The sequence below is a fragment of the Hemicordylus capensis genome, chromosome 7 (assembly GCF_027244095.1).
Source record: "Hemicordylus capensis ecotype Gifberg chromosome 7, rHemCap1.1.pri, whole genome shotgun sequence".
NCBI classification, from domain to species: domain Eukaryota; kingdom Metazoa; phylum Chordata; class Lepidosauria; order Squamata; family Cordylidae; genus Hemicordylus; species Hemicordylus capensis.
This window is the reverse complement of record NC_069663.1, coordinates 9,510,941-9,534,825: the sequence shown is the minus strand read 5'-3', so window position 1 is coordinate 9,534,825 and position 23,885 is coordinate 9,510,941. Positions and strand designations below refer to the sequence as shown.

At 42.3% G+C, this 23,885-nt stretch overlaps 1 protein-coding gene across 1 annotated transcript in view; it reads right to left on the bottom strand.

Annotated features, from left to right (window-relative positions):
- The window catches only part of MACO1 (macoilin 1), a 93,990-nt gene that overhangs the window by 51,256 nt on the left and 18,849 nt on the right, over positions 1-23,885 (bottom strand). The window contains exons 2-6 of the mRNA XM_053268506.1: positions 15,101-15,242; positions 12,211-12,337; positions 9,410-9,533; positions 6,398-6,576; positions 4,009-4,507 (exon numbers count right to left, since the gene is read on the bottom strand). Of these exons, the coding sequence (XP_053124481.1) occupies positions 4,009-4,507; positions 6,398-6,576; positions 9,410-9,533; positions 12,211-12,337; positions 15,101-15,242 (1,071 nt within the window). The remainder of the gene's footprint in view (positions 1-4,008; positions 4,508-6,397; positions 6,577-9,409; positions 9,534-12,210; positions 12,338-15,100; positions 15,243-23,885) is intronic.

The following is a 23,885-nucleotide window of genomic DNA, read 5'->3' as shown; positions in this document are numbered from 1 at the left end:
TTTAAGAGTTATGCCTGGATTGTGATTGAGTGGAAGCAGAGCAATTACTTGACAAGGGCCCCAGGCCAGTTCCTTGACACTAAAGCTGCATTCAAGATGTCGCCACTAAAATCTTGGAGCACAAGCATTCAGCAATGCTGTTGGCCATCAATGATTGTACTATATGTACCAATGGCTTGCCTGTCCCAATTCTTCACTGCTGACAGAGGAGTGAGCACTGCTACTTCTTGTCCTTGGCAAAGTTTATTAGCTCAGGATTCTGTTATACTGCATTCCTGAAATTAAATGACTAGTGGTGGGTTTGGGTCCAGGATACCTAGAGACCACTTTTCCGCACATGCCTACATGTATTTTAGGATCTCTCTTTGGAATCCCTCTCAGAAGAAATTTGTTCTGTCTTCTCCTTGCTGGCATTCTGACACCAGACAAAGACTGTACTTTTCCAGGAAGCTTTTATTTTGCTTACTGTTGCTATAATTATTGGTCCACTGTTTTGTTCATAATATTTTGAATAGGCTTGACAAATCCCAGGCGCCAGGTAGCCCTGGTGCCTAGAGCAGAAAATTCAGAGACAGAGTTACTTAATAAAATCTTTATTTGTCCCAGGCAGCCCTATTTCTGTTCTATGTATGTTACTTGTAAGGTGGTGGTGGTGGTGTGTGTGTGGGGGGGGGGGCAGATAACCCCATTTAGCCTCTCACTTCCCCATGGCAATTACCAAGTGCAGTAATTTTGTTAATGGTAATTTAAAACCATACATTTTAAATTAGAGAAGCCAGAATGTTGGCTCTCTGAAAACGTGTTGTTAAGTCCTTCTTCTGAAACACACACACATGGAAAATTGAGAGCTATTTCTCATTTGATATTTTTACTGGGCTGTGGATACACAATATATGCATGCATCACTCCAGTTCTGAACACTTACAAATTTTGAATTGCTCCTTTTCTTGGCAAGACATACAGACACGGGGAGCGGATCCTTTCCCAACTGCTGTTCATATGTAGTTTGCAGAACAGAGCATAAAGTTAAATGTGTGGGGGCCATTTAGAATGGATGCAAGGACCATGTATGGCACACTTGGGTATTTGCAGGAGGGAAGTGAGAACGGACCCTGAGATTGCCCAGTGAAGATTAGTAATTGGTGGTTGAGTGGAGCAAAACACGAAATACTGGGAAAACATCCTCCCCGCCCTGACTCAAAGCAGCAGATGTGTCAAGATCCCCAGGTGCATAAAAACGGGGGATAAGCTTCTTCTCACTGGTTTTTCAAACAAACAGAGTTTGTCGTGGTCCAAGACCTGTAGAATTCTGTTCTTGAACTCCCTTGCTCCTGTGATTCTCCAAAGCCCAGTCATCTTATCTCTATTGGTTGGTTTCTAGAGATACTGTAAAACCATAATTTGGGCAAGTACTTCATGGCTAAGCATAAGCAAAGCCATTTCTGCAATGTTTTGCATCGTGCCTAGAATGTTACAGTTTTTATAGTACTTTATTACTTTTGTAAAAAGTGTTAAATTATTGTTATCCATTCCATGCCTCTGGAAACAAGACTTGTGACTGTACTAAGAACAGTTTCTCTTTTCCTCTTAAATACTGAGGGGAAAATCTAAGAGGAGATACCACCATGTCCCTGTTGGTTATGCTTCGTACACATACACAAACCTGTAAGAATCCCTGTTGTCCTTATGCTATATACAAAAAACTAGGACATGATCTCAGGACTGAGCATTGCTTTTGACTTTTCTAAATGAAAAGTGTGCTATTTTTCATTTAACAAACTGAAGCTGAATCTAAGAAAGGAGGAGGTACTGACTGGGGGGAGGGACCCAAGAGATGGTTTAAATGTGCCTGTTCTGGATGGGGTTACACTCCCCCTGAAAGACTAGGTAGATAGCTTGGGAGTAACTCTTGGATCCAAAACTCTTTACAGTTTCTCAGGTTGAAGCAGTAGCCAGGAGTGCCAGGAGCCCATACGGTATAGTGGTTAGAGTGCTGGAATAGGACCGGGGAGACCCGGGTTCAAATCCCCATTCAGTCATGATACTTGCTGGGTGACTCTGGGCCAGTCACTTCTCTATCAGCCTAACCTACTTCACAGGGTTGTTGTGAGGAGAAACTTAGTACACCGCTCTGGGCTCCTTGGAGGAAAAGCGGGATATAAAAAATGTGAAAATAAATAAAAATAAAATAAATAAATAAGCTTCGGCAAATATATCAGTGATGTCCATATCTGGAGGTAAATGACCTTAAAACAGTGGTGCATATGTTGGTAATCTCCAGGCTTGACTACTGTAATGCACTCTACGTACGGCTGCCTTTGTATGTAGTCCAGAAACCACAAGTGGTACAGAAAAGAGCAGCCAGATTGGCTTCTGGGAATCCCAAAGGGAGCATAACATACCGATTTTAGAAGAATTGCTCTGCATGCTGCTATGTCTCTGGGCAAATTACTAAGTGCTGGTTATTACCTATAAAGCCCTTAATGGCTTAAGCCCAGGGTATTTTTTAAATTATTTTTATTTTACATATTTAAGAGAGCACCTTCTTTGTCATGAACCTTGCAGCCTACTACAATCTTCTGGAGAGGTCTGGTTACAGTTGCCACCAGCTTGTTTGGTGGCGACTCGTGACTAGGCTTTCTCTGTGGCTACCCCGTGGCTTTGGAATATGCTCCCTCTTGAAATAAGAGCATCTCCTCCTTAGTCTGCTTTTAGGGAAGGCCCTCATGATGCACCTCTTTTTACAGGCTTTTAATTGAAATTTTAAACTCTTTAATTTGTTTTTATTTTGTCAGACAGTTTTTACTGTATTTTATGAAAATAACAGTTTTTACTTTGTTGTATATGGTTTTAAATTTTGTATACCACCTAGAGATGTACATATCAGGCAGTATTAAAATATGATAAATAAATTTAGCATTACTTATCCTTTTGCAGCCCAATCTTATGCATATCTGGAAGTGTCTTCCAGTAAGTTCCATGGGACTAACTTCCAAGTGTGCATGCACCTGCAGCCCTAAGTATTCAATAGCACTTTTGGATTCAGATAATTAAGCATTACCATATTTCCACTTCCGATTATAAGGCACCAATAACTATGACACACCAACTACCAAAGCAAAGACTGAATTGGAACTACAGCTGATGAAAAAACAGTAGCAAGAAGCTCTACAATAAAATCGGAATACAATAAAAAAGGACGTACAGTACAAACCTTTGGGACATGCTATCATGCCTTATAGTAATTTTAAACAGTTTTGAATTTTTTGTTGTTAAATGCAGATAATCATTTCCATCATGCCCTAGATATTGAACCCAGCTTGGGTTAGCAATACTCAAGGACTACCCAAACAAAATCTCTACCCTCAAATTAATCTAGAGAGCAGATTAATAATTTCTGGCTCAAATTTTAAGGTTCTCAATCCCTCCCCCCACTCCCAGATGTTCCCTTCAAATAAGCAAAGATAGAACTGTTCATGTTACAACTCCAACAAGATTAACCCCAAACCCAAAACATTCATCTTGAAAGCAAATCCTCCTGTGTTTCGAGCCAGGCTTTTCATCAAGGATTTTAGAAGTCTGACATTGGATGGTCCTCTCTACTGAACATAGTTATAGCCAGTATTCTCCAATTCCCACATTGTACACCTTGCATAGGAAGTGTAACGTTACTTACATTTTCTCAATAATACAGCAAAATGTGTAAGATATTTCCATGCACAACAGCAGGCATCTACATGCAAATGTTTGCCTGTCCCATCCCCATTATCCTATGTGGCTCATCGGGGGTGGGGGAGCCCTCAGTATAGACAATACTGAGTTAGATGGATCAAGGGTCTAACTCAGTATAGGGCAGGTTCCTACGTGACCAAAACCTAAGCCAAGTCCAGCATGCCTCCTCCTAAATGATACAGCTTCTCCTTAAAAGGCATCTCTCACTCTACGGAAAACACACACCAAGTAGATAAGAACAGAGAGAAAACTAGCTCACTAACACATCAAACTTACCTTACCAGTGCATCTGGTTTGCTTAGCTGATTATTGGGAATACAATTTTCCATTAAGTCTTTGTGTGTGCTTGGGCTCTTGCTGGGGCACTTCTGTTTTTTCTCATTCTTAGCAGATGAGGAAGGGATGCTCCCGTTAGCTGCACTGTGGCTGCGAGGCGAGGAGTTCACAACTCCGCTAGCATTTTTGTAATTTTTGGATGAGGCAGTGCATGAGTCCTCTTTTAAGAGGTTTTCTGTACTTCCCACAAGATCATTATTTAATCTTTTACTATTGATATGGTTCTCCATATATTCAATTTCCTGGATTTTAGAGTCTACAGGTTGCAAAATATTGTTATTTATTCCAAGGTTGTGTTTTTTGGCATCCTTGTCCTTTTCTTTCCCCTTTTCTCTATATTCTAGTTCTGGTAATGTTGTAGACAACTTTTTATTGGCTGGAATACCTCCATTGTGCTGCAGAAGTATTGAGGAATCCATATCAGACAATCCTTTGGCAGCTGAAACACCCAAAAGGAAAAGAAAACAAAATTTAAAACATAACAAAGGAAAGTGATCTCTTTGCCAACCTCATGCCCCCCACTATAAAAGGTACTGACATTTGTATTACCTGAAACATAAAACCATTTATTTATTTATTTAATAAAAATGGTTTTTATACCAGTGCAATACTTCTCATTTCCTCTCTGGCTAATAGCACAGATTCAGAAGAGAGACTGCTGGATTGCAGTATACTTCTGAAAAGAACGAAAAATAAATTTAAAAAATAGAATTCTGTGTGGGTTGAACCTGACAGATAATTGGTATGAAGTCTTATCACAGCCACAAAGATTGGCAGCTAAAAAATGGAGAGAGGAATAAGAACATAACAGCAGCCGTGCTGGATCAGGCCTAAGACCCAGTGGTGCCCTTACCCCTGGACTTCCAGGCTGAAGTCCAGGTCCTCCACACACCCTGCCCCCCCCCAATCCTTTTTAGTCTGTCCCAGGTGGTGTGGTTGTGTTAAAAATACTGGGGGAGGGGGGACTCAAACATTACTGAGGTACACCTCTCCTATCTAGTCCAGCATCCCGTTTCCCACAGTGGCCCACCAGATAGCTCTGAGAAGCCCACAGGCAAGAAGTGAGAGCATGCCCTCTCTCTTGCTGTTGCTCCCCTGCAAGTGGTATCTATTCTAGAGGCAACCTGTCTCTAAGGCTGGAGGTGGCCCATAGCCACCAGACTAGTTGCCATTGATAGATCTGTCCTCCATTAATTTGTCCAAGTCCCTTTTAAAGCATCTGTTCGATCACTTGGAGTACGGCTAACAAAAAACATGGAAAGTTGTGGAAGTGTCAAAACGAACGAAAAACAGCCTATTTTTCATTAATTTTGACCCTTCTTATGTCAAAACTTTTCTTGTTTGCAAGGCAGACAAAGCAGAAATTGTTTCTGCTATTTAATAAATGGTTTAAGATTTAAGAAATTGGCTTTCATTTGTTAAGTTTATGAATGAGAAATACAATTTAGACATCAATATATAATAGCTTTGCCCTAAACATTTAACAAGCTTTGATTTTTATTTGTTAAGGATGTGTTTTAAATTGTTATCCAAGCTTTCCTATGACTCGATTAGGGGTGTGTGTCTCATATGGATTTTTCCCTAATGTATTCTCTCAGAATAAATGAAAAAGAAAATGTTTTGCAACTTAACTACTTGTTCTCCTGCTTCACCAACACAGCCAGTTCAAGAAAAGTCTATCTTTGAGATCAACACGACTATTTTAAATTTGGTTAGCAAAATTAACCTAAGTGGTGAAAAAGACCCCTCCTCCAAACATCAGTTTACCAATTGATTAAATTTATACCATAAAATAACTTAAGGAGTCTAGTTAACACAAAGCATCCTTATTTAGGCCGGTCATTCTCAGTGCATATACTCACTCAATATGTACTTTACTGTTGCAATTAAGGAATTCAAGAAATGCCTTTCTTGCCTACAGTAAGGCTAATTTCATAAAATTAGAATAAATAGCATATGAACACACAATCATCAGGTTACAACCAGAGTTTCTGAAGATATTCTACATGGGACGGGACAGAGACTACAAAGAATCAGTGTTGAATTAATTATGGCCTGTGTAGGTGTACACAAGGAACCATGTAAATGAGGACATGGGGAGGAGTACAGGTGTATATATTTGGGCCAGATAAATATGTCTGTGAGGCATCTGAGGGTCACCACTTTTTTGGTTTCTTTGAGGCATACATGGAACAAGAAGCCATGGTTAATGTTGGGCGGGGGAAGGAGCACAAGTTCACAAGGCCGATGCCTAAGATGCTAAGCCACCCAGCAATCTCTCTCCCCGCCCGCCTTCCTACCACCAGGCCTACACGAAGCAACAGCTTACCTTCTTCGGCTTCTCTCTCTTGCCTTTGTAGCATCTGCTGCTCTGGGGGTAAGGCTTGCTGAAGAAGTTGCATGTAAAATTCATTTTCTTTCTGCACCTCCTTTTGTTTTCGTAGCCGCATTTTATAGCTGACATAACTTTTGAAACCAAAGCCCAAAGTCACAACAGGGTAGCCAATACTGGGAGCAGGAAGGAAGACAATGTTATTAATGAAGACACAGCAAACCAATAAGATGCCAGCATGCTATAAAATATACCAGCATGACAATCCTTATCAGAAGCACAGTTCTCAACAGAAAGAGCTAACACAACACACTGAGAGGCACCCACAATTTGAAGTGTGATTAGTTATATAGCACTTGAAGATCATGACCTCAGAACTATGGTGCATTCTCTGGTATCCTCTAGGCTTGACTACAGCAATGTGCTCTATGTGGGGCTGCCTTTGTACATAGTTCCGAAACTTCAGTTGGTCCAAAATGCAGCAGCTAGATTGGTCTCTGGGGTTTTTCAGAAAGACCATATTAAGCCTGTTTTAAAACAATTGCACTGGCTGGCAATAGGTTTCCGGGCAAAATACAAAGTGCTGGTAATTACCTTTAAAGCCCTGAACGGCTTAGAACTGGGTTACCTGGGAGAGCACCTTCTTCTGCATGATCCCCACTGCCTATTAAGGTCATAGAGAGAGCTCTGCCTCCGGATCCCGCCAGCTTGTCTGGCGGTTTCTCGGGAGCGGGCCTTCTCTGTAGTCTTTCCTGGGCTATGGAATGCACTCCTTATAGATGCTTGTGGTTTAACATCTTTACCATCCTTTTAAAGAGCCCTTAACACACAGTTTTAAGCCAAGCTTTTAGTAATCTCTGAATGTTTTAAATTGTTGATCTGTTTTATGTTGTTTTTGGTTGTGTTTATTTTTGTGAGCCCCCTAGTGGCAGGTGGTATATAAATTGAAAAAATAAATAAATAAACATATAGAGAGGGGCGGGGACAAACTATAAATGAAGTCCTGGATTAAAGATAATGACTAACACCACCACAGGCTCTCAAGAGGAATGACAGAGCAACATCTTGCATGTATTCTTTCACTGTTTGGGGGTAACCTTGTTGGGTAACAATGAAACATTCTGAACAGAGTGCCAGAACCAGACAATATGGGCCAGGCAAAACAAAGCAGACTGTATAGCCCAGAAAAAGGCTTCCCAGAGGCATGTGATGGGCTGCAGTGTTCCCTCTAAGGCATGAGCATGTGCACCAGTAGTCTCTATAATTTTTTTCATCTGTGTTTGGAATGAATTTTGTTCTGGGCGACAGTATCAAGGCAGTGTGTACACACATATATTCAGAATGCGGCTATATCTATATATATATGCGGCAGAATGCGATCCCGATTCAACCTGAGCGGGATCGAAAATTAACTGAGCGGATATCAAAAAAATATGATTGAGTGCGCACACACGTGCACGCCTTAGAGGGAACACTGATGTGCACACGCTCACACTTTCTGATGTTCCACTCAGTTAATTTTAGATCCCACTCAGGTTGAATTGGGAAGGCACCACCCTGAATGCATGTGCGCGCGCACTGCCTTGAAACGAGAGGGAACACTTGTGGGCCACTGTGGAAAACAGGATGCTGGACTAGACAGGCTTTGGGCTTGATCCAGCAAAGCCATGCTTATCTCCTTGAGCCATCCTGGGGAAAGGATGCACAGATATTAGGGGCAATGTAAGTTCCTGCCCAGAATCCAAAGAGCCCTGTATGTGCACAGAAAATGCTTCTAATGGCTCAACCTCAACACCTCCTAAAAACCCAACAGCATAATTTTGACAGCAATCCCCCACCTACCACACAAAGCCATGGCAACACAACTGTTGCTGCCAGAAGTGGTGTTACAGAAGGATGCTGTTGGGGAGGAGAACCATAAAACAATAAGATCCCTACCATACTATGCACTAACCATGCAATAAAGAGCATGCAACAACTTGAGCCAGTATAGTTTTATAATCAACGATATTCTCAATCTAAGATAAGACAAAACATAACAATTGGAAATCACATAAATGAAACTAAATATATTGCCTTAGAGGAATGGCAAAGTCCATTGTGTGGAGAGTAATATAGTCCATTACAAACACGTCACAACCCACACAACAGGTGACTCCTCTTTTGATGTTAGTCTTTATCAAATGGAGAACAGTCTTCAAAAAGTGATAACCCTGGTCCAAATGCTCCAATCTTAAGAGGTATAGCCATCCCTATTACTTCTAGAAAAATCACTAAGAGAACCAAGTTCTTATTGTTTGCTTGATTTAAGAGATCTTTTTTAACACATTAATTTTTAGCACATTATCACATTAAAATTAAAAATATTATTAGTTACTATTTCCCCTGTCAATGGGCCCATAGTTTCAACCAAGTATAGTGGCCAAATAGGTCCTGTCCCTGCTCAATGAGTGGGGCCCTTAGAGTGCATGCCAACCCCAAACAAATGCCAAGTCCTTTCCTCTTCCTAAACTGTTGTTGCTTTCAGGCTGCAACGCTAGATATGCCTGAAAGAGCATAGACAGGAGTAAGCCTCACTGGGCACAGCAATGGAGCATATTTCTGAGAAAGCATGCACAGGATGGCGCTATAAGGCAGTTTCCAGCTCCTATATTGCTGCAGGATACCTGGGGGCCAGCAAAATAGTCACTATGGGCCTTAAGTTGTGCAGGCCTGTCTCTGGTTGGCAGCAGCATTCCAGGATTTCAGGCAGGTGTCTTTCCCAGACCTATCTGAAGGTGCCAGGGATTAAACCTGGGACCTTCTGTACACAAAGCAGATGGGTCTACCACTGAGTTATGGCCCCATCAATTTAAACAACTCTGAAGAAGAACTGATTTCACAAATGCAGCTGTCACATGTTTGATGCATTTGATGGTTATATTTCATCTGCTTAATTATGAAGTATGAGGTCATGAATTTGGAGGGGGTGGAATCTTACAAAATTAAAGCATCTGAAGGAACACTTACCAGTGTGCAGCAAAAGGTCGACAAAGATCTACATGAAAGTTTTTGAGATCTTTAAATCTAATTGCTGCTTCAATATAAACGAATAGTATCCACAGCGATACTGTTGGTAAACACACTCCTCTCTCTGTCAGAAACAGATGGAAAGAAAGCCCGGCATCAACAACATATAAAACAAAACCAGTATTCTTAAAATAGTGTTTTTAGAAATTAAGAAAATCTGTAACATGTTTGTTATGACAGATCTAGAACTAAAATACTCTTTTGAAACTGTATACAACCAGCCCTAAATCTGGTTCTCCATTAGGTTTATAAGGAAGCAGTTAAGAAAAATTATATCCAGTGCTGTTCATATTTCATAAAGTAAGAGACTGGATACAAATTGTGCACCACAGAAATTCAAATGATAATATGCCATCTTGCATCAGGCTGTGAAATTTGCACATTATTACATACCATACTGGGTCCAATAAGTGAACTTCAACAGATGCTGATAATGTTTTAGCAAGAAATTTGAGAGCACACTTCAAAAAGGACATTATAGAACTGGAAAAGGTGCAGAAGAGGGCAACCAGGATGATCAGGGTAGAGAGCAGCTTCCTTATGAGGCAAGGCTACAATACCTGGGGCTTTTTAGTTTAGAAAAATGTCTGAGGGGAGACATGATAAAAGTCTATAAAATTATGCATGGTGTGGAGAGAGAATTTTTTCTCCCTCTCTTACAACACTGGAACCAAGGGTCATCCCATGAAACTGAATGCCAAGAAATTTAGGACCAACAAAAGGAAGTACTTTTTCCACATAATTAACCTATGGAATTATCTGCCACAAGATGTGGTGACAGCCATCAGCCTGGATGACTTTAAGAAGGGCTTAGAAAAATTCATGGAGTACAAGTCTGTCAATGAATACTAGTCTGAGGGCTATAGGCCACCTCCAGCCTAAGAGGCCAGATGCCTCTAGTATAGATACCAGTTGCAGGGCAGCATCAGTAGGAGAGAGGGGGCATGCCCTCAGCTCTTGCCTGTGGGCTGCCCAGAAGCAGCTGGGGGTCCACTGTGTGAAACAGGATGCTGAACTAGATAGGCCGTGGGTCTGATCCAACAGTGCTATTCTTATGCTCTTATAACACAGGGTAGTGCTATGACAAAGGGAACACAGATAGACATGGGCTACATTCAGAAACCTTGATCTGTGGTTATGTACACAGTGGCAAGACTTGGGCTCACATACTCCACTCCCTCCTCCTCTTCCCCCTCTCTGCACATTAAGAGAGAAGATTAGAAGCTTACACTACTACTGAGCAGCAAACCACAGTTTGCCATTCTATCCAAATACAGCAAGCTATAGCCTCTCTGAAACCAGGATCCCAAACCCAGTTAGATCCTGGTTTGAGGGAAACTCAAATTATGGTTTGAGCAAGCCATGTTATGCCATGTTCATACACATACAGGAGATTCTCCCATCATGCTTTTTGTTATTTTAAAACACAAACAAAGACCATTTTGTTGATCTTGGGTTTCTGATTTGTACAAGAAATAAGTGAGCCTCAGTGCTACCTACATGGTTCAGGCTTTTAGCTCTTAGGGGCTGTCGGGTCTCTCAGCTTCCCTATTTCTTTTTGTCTTTTTCATAGTTGTTTACTGTTTTATAGTTTTTACTGTTTCACTGACTTTAAGGTTTTAGATGCAACTTTTATGGAATTTTATTGTATTTTAACTTTTGAAAACCGCCTTGAGATGCATTATGAAAGGAGGTATAGAAATGGAATAATAAATACTGTAAATATTGCAGGTGGGTCAGGGATTAGGTTTCTTTGTTCGTGGGCCAAAAAAGCCCCATCTTCGGCTATTCACAGTACAGAGGCTATAGCCCTAAAACTAGGGCTATTTTTGGCTAGTCATAGTAGAGACCCCTAGTTTTTGTATTTGCGCACTAAAACCAGGGTTATTTTCAGCTATTTGTGGCCGTGTCACCAGGAAATGACTTCCGGTGTCATTTTGTGACTTTTCTACCCAAAAAGGGGGGGAAAGCCCCTCAAAATTGGAGAAATAGTGGGTTGGGGTGCATTTCTGCCCCCTGCAACTTTTTTTATGAGATCTGAGCACACTTAAGTGTGCTGAGAAACCTAACCACCTCCCCGCCCATCCCCATAGGCTCAAGTTTTCTTTTCTGTAGTTTCCCAGTCTGTGTCAATAGGCCAGAACAGAACCCCCATGAAAAGAAAAAGAAAAAGAGGGCCTCCTGTTCTAACTATGGTTTGCTACATTCTCCTCCCTTCATTTCTAAAGGAACAGAAAAGCGGAAGGGAAGAAGGAGTGGGTGAGCCCAAGGCTCACCGCTGCTAACGCACGTTAACAGCAAGCCATTATTTGCCATTATATCTAAATGCAGCCACTGTGTGGGAGCAGGAACCCTGCTGAAAGCAACTGTACAATTTACACGCAATGTGGGAGCTGCTTCCCACACTGCTCCAGTTACATGTTTGGGCGCAGATATCCCCCAGTCAGGAACGGAGCCACCAGAATATGGAGTCCCAGTGCCCATACCAGAGAACGCCCTGTATTACCCGGGACTGTGTTGTAGGACTTCATATTCAACTGTAAGCGACTCTGCTATTCAATCAGGCGATCCCAAAGTATAAGTCTTTAAAATCAACACACACAACTGCATTAAATAGGCCTGACAATTTCAAAGGGCAACTGGGCTCAGATCCCGTGACTTCTTTGAAAAGCCACTGTATTGTAGACCTTGCTTTAAGAATTACATTTAATTAACGAAATGCAACAAATAAGATGACCTACCTGTGTGCCAGACATACTGTACCCAAACATATGTACTAGCAGCAAAAAACAGCCACTGTATTGGTATGAAGAGCAGACATATGATATTTGATGTGAATGCTACGCAAACAAAAAATACTGAAAAGGCCTGAAAGAAAAAGAAGGGGAGGAGAGAGGGAGAGAAGATATATGTTAGTATTTCAAACTGAATTACAGTGAAGAGTATTTAAATGACTATATCATTTCAAGGAACGTTTAAAGTAGTTTAAACCTCACATTAGAAAAGGGATCAGCTGTGAAAAGAGGGGCTTACTTCTATTGCTATTATCGGGAGAGGGAGTGCCTGTCTGCATGTCTGCCTGTCTATATCTACAGAGAGAGGTCTCCCCTTGAAATGGTGTGAAACTAGCACACAGGTTAAGATTGGTCATTCCTCTTAACTGTTTCACAGGAGGCCCATTCACAGGCTATGTACAACAAGTGTACAGTGTACACAGGTACAGTCATGCATATGTTGTGTTGAACACAGGTAGAGAAGTACACTTCCTATCCGTACCATGCATCTGAAGGGCCTGAATCCAGGTTCACTTTTAAAATGAACACAGGTATAGTCATTCACACAAACACATGTACAAGTATACAGACATCTGTACACTCGTGCAGCATAATGTCCGAATTGGGCTAGGGGGTCAGTGAGCTATCTCAGCAGGTGTGGAGTCTCTGGTTCAAATCTGGTCTCAGCGATGAACTCATTAAGTAGTCTTCGAAAACCCTCACATCTGCAATAGCAGGAGGTCAACAGCCTACCTTACAAGAGTGGTTGTAAGATTAATGAAATCATGTATGTGAAGCACTGAATACTATCATTACTCCTCTGACTTTACCACCACTTCTGGGAGACAGGGTCGCTAATTCCATTTCATATTTGCAGAATGGAGATGAAAATAATTAATTGACAAAGGTCACCCAGCATGAGCATGCAGCAATGCTCAGAGCTGCCAAGTCCACACTCTCCTTTTGGTAACTTTGATATTTTTTAAATGTATGGGGAAGCATATAAAAAAGTCCTTTCCCCAATGTCAGCTTATAAGCACTACCCAGTGCTAACTATCCACACTTGCATCACCACAATATTTCCCTGCCTTGAGAACCAGAGGACTAGCCACTGCAGCAAAGCTGACCAGAATGTTTTAATGGTTTTAATGCTGTTTTAAAATATTATTTTAAAATTTTAAAATTGTTGTAATGTGTGTGTTTCCCCCTCCCCATTTTTGTCTTAACGAATGTTTCACTTTGTTTTTATCCTGTTGTAAGCCGCCCAGAGACGTAAGTTTTGGGCGGTATAAAAATGTTTAAATAGATAGATAGATAGATAGATAGATAGATAGATAGATAGATAGATAGATAGGGCTGAAGACCAGTTTACTGCAAGTAGAAGCAAGACCATCTGAAGAATGAAGTCTCCTCTCCCAGAGAACAGTTCTATGCCACTCAGGAGACTGCTGCTTTATCAACAGAACTGATACAATAAAAAGTTACCCTGGGAATCATTTTGAATTCTGTCTTGCCATTACAATGGAGCATTAACCAACAGGCAGTCCACTCAGTTCTTTTCTCCTTGCTCTAGTCTCACATTACCCTTAGTTCTAAGAATCTTTCCTATGGCATACAAGAATGGAATCAAAAGGTTTGCCCACACAACAGGGCTTTTCAGGACTCTTTCAAAGAGTGGCTTCTGAAGGGCAAAGGACCCTGAAGAATACTTGGAAACTGCAGCTGGTGCAAAATAAAGTGGCTAGCGTTTTAACCCGAGCCACTCAATGGGATCATATCTTGCCCCTTTTGAAAGAGCTGAATTGATTGCTGATTTGTTTCCAGATCCAATTCAAGGTGTTACAGCCTTTAAAGTGGTTCTCAAACTTGAGTCCCCAGATGTTGTTGGACTACAACTCCCATCATCCCCAACCACAATGGCCGAAGTCTGGGGATGACTGGGAGTTGTCGTCCAATACTTGGGGGCCCAGGTTTGAGAACCCTTGCCTTAACAGCTTGGGGCCTGGATACCTGAAGGGACCACTTGCTTCCAAATGCTTTGCCTGCCCTACAAGGTATGAGGGAACTCTGCTCCAAGTACCCATACTAAAAAAGGCCTGATTGTGGTGCACTCATGACAGGGCTTTCTCAATTACTGCCCCAAGGCTTTGGAACACTTTCCTGGTGGATGTCTACAACTTAGCTTCCCTTGCTGCCTTTAACAGGCAAGCAAAGACCTTGATATTCAAATCAAATCTCTTTATTTTGGTCAGTGACCAGCATGAGATTAAAACAAATGTAGAAGAGAAGACAATCAAACTTCTACTACAAACAATAAAACCAAATAAATTTTTTAAACCTTGATATTTAATCCAGGCCATTGACCCTTAAAAGGTGCTACCATATTTACCTGAATTCAAGGTGAAGTCCCCCACACCCAGTTCTTTCTTGTTAAATATAGAGGGGTCACCTTGAATTCAGAGTCCTCTTTCTTTTGGGTAAACAACATGTATTTAACATCTTATCTTTAAGATGAGGTTAAATCTTAAGGCATCGTCTTACATTCAGAGACTCCTCCTATTTGGGTAAGTATGGTAGTTTCTCTTTTTTGCTGCATTGTTTGTATTGTTGATGTTTTAATTTAATTTTTTATGCATTTTATTGTATGTTTAAGTTTTGTGAATTTTTATGAAAGGTCAAAATCTAACTGTAAATTAAAGGGGGGGAATACAAAAACTGTCACAGCCCCATTGGGGTGCACCAAAGTCCTTTAGGAGTGTATACAAGACTCTTTGGAGCCTGGCCAACTTTATGTAGCAGAGTGCTACTAATTCTAGTAGTAGTAGTCAAAAGGAAATAAAGTGTCTGTTATACATACCAATCCCTGGTATCTGAAGGAATCATAAACACTCCTGATGAAAAGCCAGAATGGCCACAGATATTCAAATCTGAATTCCAAAACAAAATCGGCCAGCAGCACAAGAGCCCACACTACCAGGAATTTCAGGTACAGAAAAGTACTGGAAAAAGAAAAAGAAAAAGTATTTAATTTCCCACAAAGAACAGCAAAGCAGCCAACACACATTTTCTCCATTTGTCTGAAATAAATACATTGGGGTAATGCTATTTCATGAAGAGGCAATGTTCCAGTCAGCTAGTTGAAAATGATACATAATTTAGAAAGAAAAGTTGCACTCAAGTTCATAAGTCACACTAAATTATTATATAGTATTACTTTCATGAGCCTTGGGCTTGTGCACTTCCCTCTCCCCTGCATGTGTGAACACAGGAAATTTGCAGCTTTTGTAAATCCTGACAAAACCAGGATTTGTCACAGCATCTGGATCTAGCAAATCCACATTTGTTCTAACCGCAGCTTTTGAATAAGCCAGGAAATCAAATTGGGATCCCTCTGCTTTTCTCTAGAGAAAAGAAGTTCAGCTAACAGCTCTATCATTTAAAAAGAAAGCTACTGTCATGGTAAAAACTTGACTTACAGTTCTGTAGGATTTGTTTGCAAAGTTAGTGTCATTTGTGTTTTGCACACAACACCTACAGAGACCAGCACTTTCCACTCCATACAAAATTCAGAACACAACTATGCTGATGTCTCTTTGCACCAATCTGCAACCCACACGCAATTCCAGGGTTAAAAGAAAGCTAGTAGTGCCTCAGTTCTCATAAAAGCTCAAAGAATAAACAGGTGTGAAAGACACACCTGTCCTACACACCAGTCCCAAAGACTGTGAGTGAAGCATCAGAGCTGTTTGTATTTTCAGCAGAATCTTATTTCATTAAGACGTATTAAGAAAGACGAAGCAAATTACCGCAGAAAGCAGTCATTCCTGTTTGCCAATTAACAACAAATGGGTTTTTTTCCTAGAGCAAAGTAGTACCATTTGCTGGACTTGGTGAATGACAGGGTTTGCCTTTGGTGAGGAAATGCCTCCATTCACAGATCCCTCTGTGAACTTCCAAAGCCCCTAGTCTTTATCCGGAGAATTACTAGAAACAGTCCTCTCATTCCCTCAAACATCCCACAGATTAAAACAGGGACACACCTGATCCCTGTTCACATGTTATGTTCAGTCACGGAACAATAACAAGTATACATTTATTCACATGCTTTGTTGAACACAGCAGTACACTTCCTATCTGCATCCTGCATCTGAGGGGCCTGTACAGATTTACAAACAATGAGATGACAATATAAGAAACTATTAAAATTCAAGAAATTCCAGTTAATTAAGAATAATTGGGCCAATCTAATAGGAGTGTCTAAAATGAAAGATCAAGTTATTTTCTAGCGCCTTCTTGCGCTTTCTATGACGAGAGCTCCCTCTCTACCATCTTTCATTGTTCCAGCTGCTATTTGGGAGCAACATTTCCACAATTTATACAGGAGAAGTGATTCTAGGTCAGCAAATATAGATTTGTATACCACTAAACTCCCGTGCTGGAATTCTGTTTCCTGCTCAGAAATCGAGGGCCTTGTGAAGCAATTTAAAAATGGCAAAGACCCTGGAAGTGGTTTTATTGCCATCAAGGTTATATGGTCCAACCTAGACTGGTGGGCCCCGGTTTTAGCCTCCCTATTCACTTATATTGATAATACAGCAAAAATACTGCATGATTGGGGAGTTGCAATTATAATATGTATCTATTAAAAAGGCAGAAGGGATGACCCTTCAAATTGTCACCCCATTAGTCTATTAAGTATTACTAGTAAAATCTATGCCAAACACTTAGCTGTGAAATTAACAAAATGAAGGGGATTGCAGAAATTGTTGGAGTTAAAAAACAAAAACAAAACACACATCCAAAGAGTCCTATAAGTGGTTTGTTTCATGGCAGAAAGTTTCAGAAACTTCTGGATCTATCTATCTATCTATATGAATGCATGATGCTCAAGTTGATTTGCAACCCAGAAGGAACTGTGAAGCGTGCTTTTTATTATTTCTTTAGAAATGCATTATATGTCCAAGCTGGTTGGACATGTCCCAAAACCTCACTCACACTATTTACTCTGTATGTCATCAATCAGTATGATTCTGTAATGATACGAAATGTTAAGGAGGCCCCGCACACGCTGATTCGCCCCCAGCCCCGCACCCCACTAGAGACAGCCTTGACACCAGCCACAAACCTTCTCTAGAGAAAGTGAGGAGTTGCTACTTCTGCTGTTCCTTAATTGCCACCATATTCAGAGGAATGAACAATACATCATACGGGGAAAGGCTTTGGGTTTCTTTAGTTACTACTGCGTTTAATATATATATTTCTTCCATATTTCACTCTCCCCCACTCCCACCTCTGCCCCTGGTTGCATGGCCTATTTGTGTGTGTCTTTAATAGGAAAAGGTCTAAGCCATTAAATTGAACATAGGAAGGACCATAGGAAGCTGTCATATACTGAGTCAGACCCAGGGGCGTAGCTAGGGAAGAGGGGGCCCATGTTCATCCCTCTCTCTGGCGGCCCCTCAGATTGAGGGAGACAATGGAGAAAATAGGGAGGGGTGGAGCTTGAGGGCCCTCAGGAGCTGGGGGCCTGTGTTCTTTGAACCCTTTTGCTCAATTATAGCTACGCCCCTGGTCAGACCATTGGTCTATCTAGCTCAGTATTGTCTTTCCAGACTGGCTGCAGCTTCTCCAAGGTTGCAGGCAGGATTCTCTCTCAGCCCTATCTTGGAGATGTGGCCAGGGAGGGAACTTGGAACCTTCTGCTCGTCCCAGAGTGGTTCCATCCCCTCAGCGGAATATCTTGCTGAAGGGAACTGCTGTTAGCCATCTCAGCTTCAAAATAGGGAGGGATATAAATTCAAATCCACACATTTGCAACTGCTAATCACAGCATCCCTAATCTAGTGAATTACACAAGGCTAACAGGCAACATACATATCCTCATACACCAGCCAGAACATAGCCTGTTGGGCTTACTTCCAAAAGGTTCAACCGATTCAGATTGTTTCTTCCATCCCTGTTTCAATAAATGGATGCATTTATTCCAGTTCACATGCTGGGTTCACATGGAATGTCAAAGCACGGTTTGAACTGACAGGAGTGAGCCCTAAGCTCACACACACCTTCCTCCCACGGAAAGCCAGTTTGCCATTTCAGGCCATGGTCTGCACTTGCCCTCCAAACTAGAATGGCAAATCACAATCCAGATTTAATAGTAAACTATGGTTTGCTATGAAAAAGACAGTGTGGAGGGAGTCTGCGAGACCAAGGCTCACTTGCGCAACACCAAGCCATGGATTGGTGCTGCATCTGAAGTGGTGCCGTAAATTATGTCCCGTGCTTTTTCCAGTACACCAACTGGAAGGTAACACTATATTTGTAGAGTGGAGCTAAGGAGGCATTATTTAATGAAGAAAATATCAGAACTCAGTCAGAAACTCTGTGTAGCACTGACTGCTTTTCTCAGTGCCAAATGCTCAGGGCAGTGAAAGGCATCATACTTTTGCCTTGAAGTTCTATAACTGCTTTTTTAAATGATCAAATATTATTAAGTCATATTACGTGGATGCAAAAAAATTCATGAACTTGAACAGCCCTTCAGTATCATTTTACTGTCCATATACAACACATGGTAACCTTCCATTTGATAAGGACAGACACACCACATTATTACCAGAATAATTATTCAGTCCAATTACTGTGAATAGCTTGAAACATTTCAGAGGAACAACAGAGCAGCAGAATACCACCAAAATCTTTTCAAGCTGTTATATGATACCCAACAATCAAGAATGTGTCTTCCTCATCTCTCAAATGCTGGCAATCCCTGGAGAGCAAGTGAAATGTTATTTTGCTTTCCAAGAACTTTCTCTATTTCCTGCACTAAAAGCCACTGTAGGTGCTGGAAAGCTGAATGTTTGTTCAGGCAAATAGAAATAGAGGTGAACCTCATCCGTGATTTCACGTATCCATGGATGGGTCTTAGAGACCTAGTTTCTTTATCCACGACATGAAACCTAAGCAATTTTCGCCTCTCCACGGTTCCTGAGTAGCTGACTTCTGATGTCATTTCCGGCTGCCATTTTGAAGCACAGAGCCATTTTGTGGCTCGCTCTTGTTAAAAAAATTTAGAACGAATAAGAATTTGTGGGGGATTCCTGGAGAACAAGGTACTATGTTGTTCTACCCTTATGTCTGCCCCTTCCCTGCTTTGGGGGGGGGTAGTTTTTAAGCAGAAGGAACCTAACCCACCAATCCCTATAGGGTTAAGGTCTCTTTATTCATGGTTTCGTTATCTGCAGAAGTTAGTGGGAACAGAACGCCTGTGAATAACGAGGGCTGCCTGTACCTATTTGCACAGTTCAAATGGTTTATAGCAGGGTAGGCAATCTTTGGCACACCAGCTGCTGTCAAACTGCAACTCCCATCATTCCCAGCCACAATAAATAAACAACAGCTGGAGGGCCAAAGGTTGCCTACCCCTGGTTTATACAATGCTTGGATTATCCTGTACTGATATTCTTGGACAAGTATTACCTATCTCTCTGGTATTATTTATTATCAATATATATATTTCTCCTGGGTGTGCCAGGGAAAATGCCTCCCGGCAGCCCAGCTGACTGGCTGGACTGCGGAGGCACCTGATTGGCTGGCACACCCAGGAGAAGGAGAATTGGCCCCTGCAAGCCATGGCCGGCTGGCGGGCCTTGCCTGGCAACAGGTGGTGGCTGCAGGCCCAGCCCGGACGCAGCGAAGCAGTGGCGGGCTCAGCCAAGGGACGAGGTGGTGAGGCGGCCGGCCCCGATACCAGGGCAGAAGGTGGGGGGAGGAGGTGGCTGGCCTGCCACTGGCCGCAAAGACTGGCAAGTGGCGGCAGTGGGCACGGCAGGCCGCGGAGGCGGCACTTGGTGTGGCGGGCCTGCCAGCGGGACAGGCCGCGGAGGCGGCTCTCGGCCAGGTGCGCCGGCCAGGCCAGGAGGAGCCTGTGGGAGACTGGCGTGGGAGGGAGCCGGGAGGCGGGACTTTCCTGTCCACCGCCTGGGAAGAGGAGCGGTGGCAGCGGCCGAGTAAGTAGAACTTTTTAAAATGCAGAGAAAGGGGGGCGGGGCGAGGGCGGCAAGAGGAAGTGGGGCAGGAAGTGATACTGCCGCCCAGAACAAAATTCATTCCGCACAGAGATGAAAGAAATTAGAGGGACCACTGGTACCTTGTTCAGCTTGTCCCAAACTTACTGCCAATCAACTCCAGTAGATGCAGAATTCCAGGTTTGATAATTAGACAGGAAGAAGCATTTCTCTGTAGCCAGTCTCCCTACATAGTTCTCTAAACCTTTATCATGTTTCACTGCACCCTGTTCAATTAGCAAAGCTACTGTCTCAAAGTCAAAACAGGAGGGGGAAACAAACATCAGAATGCAAAAAAAATTATAGAATGCTCAAGGGGTTACATATGACTGGAAATAGAGGAAGGGAAGATCTTGCAGGAGGATGGAAATACTGATCTCAGAACACAGAACAAGGACAGCCAATCTCATAAAGAAAATCTGATAGTGAAATCTTGTGATTCCATGGCTTACACTGTCCTGCAGCAAGCACATACAAAAGACCAAGTCTGTTTCCCCACCACCCTTTCAGGATAAATCAACATTTGATTTATTTGAACCTGAGTTGCATGTGTAGTCGAAAGGTTCTCTCTTTTCCCTGAATATCAGAACATCTCCATTTGCTCGCTCATGAGCTTTTAGCACCACTGCTACCAGGTTGGTAGTCTCCAACCACTAATCAAGATCTTTCTTTGTATACAAGCTTAATGTTCTGTCCTACACTTTAGTCCTGTGATCCTTCACTATTTTTTCAAGCAGGGGCTACTTTGGCAAGAAGCCTTTCATGCAAGAGCCATTTCCCACTGTGCTGATCTCTGCACACTGCTGCACTTTCTCAGTGGTGGGAAAGCTCCATGAGAAAAGAAAAGCCCAGCGCACACCTTCCAAGATGGTGCAGGGGCGCAAGAGGACTCAGTTTCCCTTAAATAAGCCTCCTGCGCCAAGCAAAGCACAATACTGCACAGTGGGAATGGTGGTCTATGCATGGTACCTGGGGGACTGTGCAGAGTATTCAATTTTGGCCAAAGTTGCACACAGACCCAATAAATGATTAGTCAGGGATCCTGCACCTAGGGCTGATGGAGCTGCCACTGGCGCCCAGGCCTTACAGTGAAGAACACTGCTTTAGTCTGCGTCTGACAGGCAGGAAAGCAAATCTTCTCAGAACTGATCACCTTTCAGTTCCTGACCTGCAAATGTGGCCACACCATCAGCACAAAAGTTTGGCACAGCACTGGAGCACAGAGACAGTGACGTCACGCCTCATCTCAAAATATCAACAGGTGCTGAAAGCAAACAAGCAACGTTTCAAACTTGTCCTGCCAAAGTTTACAAAACAATTTTAAGTACAAAAGAATGACACTATATACATAGATAATGTTCTTTTACTGGAAAGAAGCAGAGGAAAGAAGCAGCAATTCTGCAGATGCCTACAGTTAAAAAGCATTTAATGACTAATAAGACAACACAGGTGACCCTCATTATCCGTGGTTTCAACAACTGCAGTTTTGTATCTGTGGACAGGTCTTAGGGACCCAGTTTCTTTCTCTGTAATATTAAAAATAGGCAAAATTTGCCTATTTGTGGTTTTGAGTGGCCGGCGATGACTTCCAATGTCATTTCTGACCACCATTTTATGGTGCAGAGCCATTTGGTGGATCTTTAACACACACACACACACACACACACAATTAATTTTTGCAAAAAAACAAAACAAAAAACCAAGAGGAATTGGGTGGGGCACGCAGTTGCTTTTAGCTGGAGACCCAGAGAGCAAGACACAGTACTTTATTGTTCTTATTTCTGCCCCTGCTGCTTTGGTGGGGAGGGGGTGCGCATGCACACAGGGAGGAATCTAACTCCTGGATTCCCAGGTTTCATTTTTCTCAGTTTCTGCATTTGTGCCCATAATGCAGAAACCTCCCCACCCCCATGAATAACCCCATGTATACCTATTTTATAATTAGAAAAGATAACCTGAAGAACATGGAATGACAAACTATCCTGGTACTACAAGAAAGTGTATCTAATAAGAATGAATATGAATATATTTCTTGTCCTGAGGCTCTATTGGCAGGATATAGCTTTCTTCCTACACTCCAGTTTATGCCAAGGTATAAACTGGTTGGCATAGATTGTGGGTAAATGTTGCCAGCACTGCTGTTCTGCAGGCTCCCAGAAACCTCTATGTCTGGGACTAAAGGCTTGTAGCCCCCACTCTTAACAAGCTCAGGAGCCTCAAGGTATCATGTGCTCCCATTTGTTGGAACATGGGGACAGGTCACTTAGCAGGCAGTGGGACGATTGCCCCCAGGTTCACCAGCTACCAAGCTAACTGAAAGGGGATTAAACTCGCACCTTGACCTATGTTGGGAATGTCTAAGCAGACCCAGAGTTAGCTTTTGAGTTAACTCCACTTCAAGGTCTCTCTGTCCACTGATTGACCCTTTTACTTTCTCCTCCTCTGCGGTTGCCTCAAACAAGCTAGCACTAATCACCTCAGCAGGAAAGCACATAAGGCACTGTGAATGCTACTCCCTTCCCCACCACAAAAGAGCTAAGTGGGCAACAGGAACTCAGGAGATGCGCTCATTAAAATTGCTGATTGCTTTACTAGGGCCTTCCGGCCTGACAGATACCGTCCTTGCATGTCTGTTCTGTCTATTTACATACAGGTTGTTCTTGACCATTCATGCCATTGTGTTTTACTCAAGCACACCAAAGACAATGGATCCTTTTGAGATCCACTGGAATTTCCCTCCTCATGAAGAAGGAGTGGCCGGTATTTTGCCTCAGGGCACATTTTGGGCTATAACTGGCCCTGGTTTCATGAACCAACATGCTTCATTTGGTCTCTATACCTTGGAGTCACCCACTGTTTGGGCAACTGACCCAACACCAGCCATAACACCAGGCCGTGTCTTGCTCTTTGCGCCATTCCAGCTCTCAGCCTCCAGATCGGCCCGATCAGCCCAGCATGTCTCGCTGCTATGATAAGCTGGCTACAAGATAACAGACACCTTCTGGCTTTACCCCTGCTGCCTAACCCCCAAACTGTGTTTGCTTCCCCACTGCTGCCCGGTTCCGTTCCTGAGGAAAGAAGTCCTTCGGTTGCACCTGAGCCACGAGGGTCCAGTCACCACTAAACAGAAGTTCGAAGTTGTATGATACCACTGTGCCCCTCTGAGCTCTTCCTACCCCTGCTCCTTCTTAAATCCCAAAACGTGTTTCTCTACAGTCTTCTTTCTCTAGCCAGCCTAGAGTTCATTTAATTCAGACACTAAGCTAAATTGCCTCTTTGTAAGTTATCTGGTTAATCTCTGTAATGTATTTTTAGTAGTAATATCATTCTAATCAACTCTTTTATTCCACTGTCCCCCACACCCTCAAAAATAAAACCTTGCTTTATTTTTGAAACTCTACTTACTCTGTCACTTCCAGTGACTGTTGCTGGTGTGTCTTATGTTTCTTTTTAGATTGGGAGCCCTTTGGGGACAGGGAGCCATCTTATTTATTTATTTATTTATTTATTTATTTATTTATTATTTCTCTATGTAAACCACTTTGGAAACTTTTGTTGAAAAGCGGTATATAAATATTT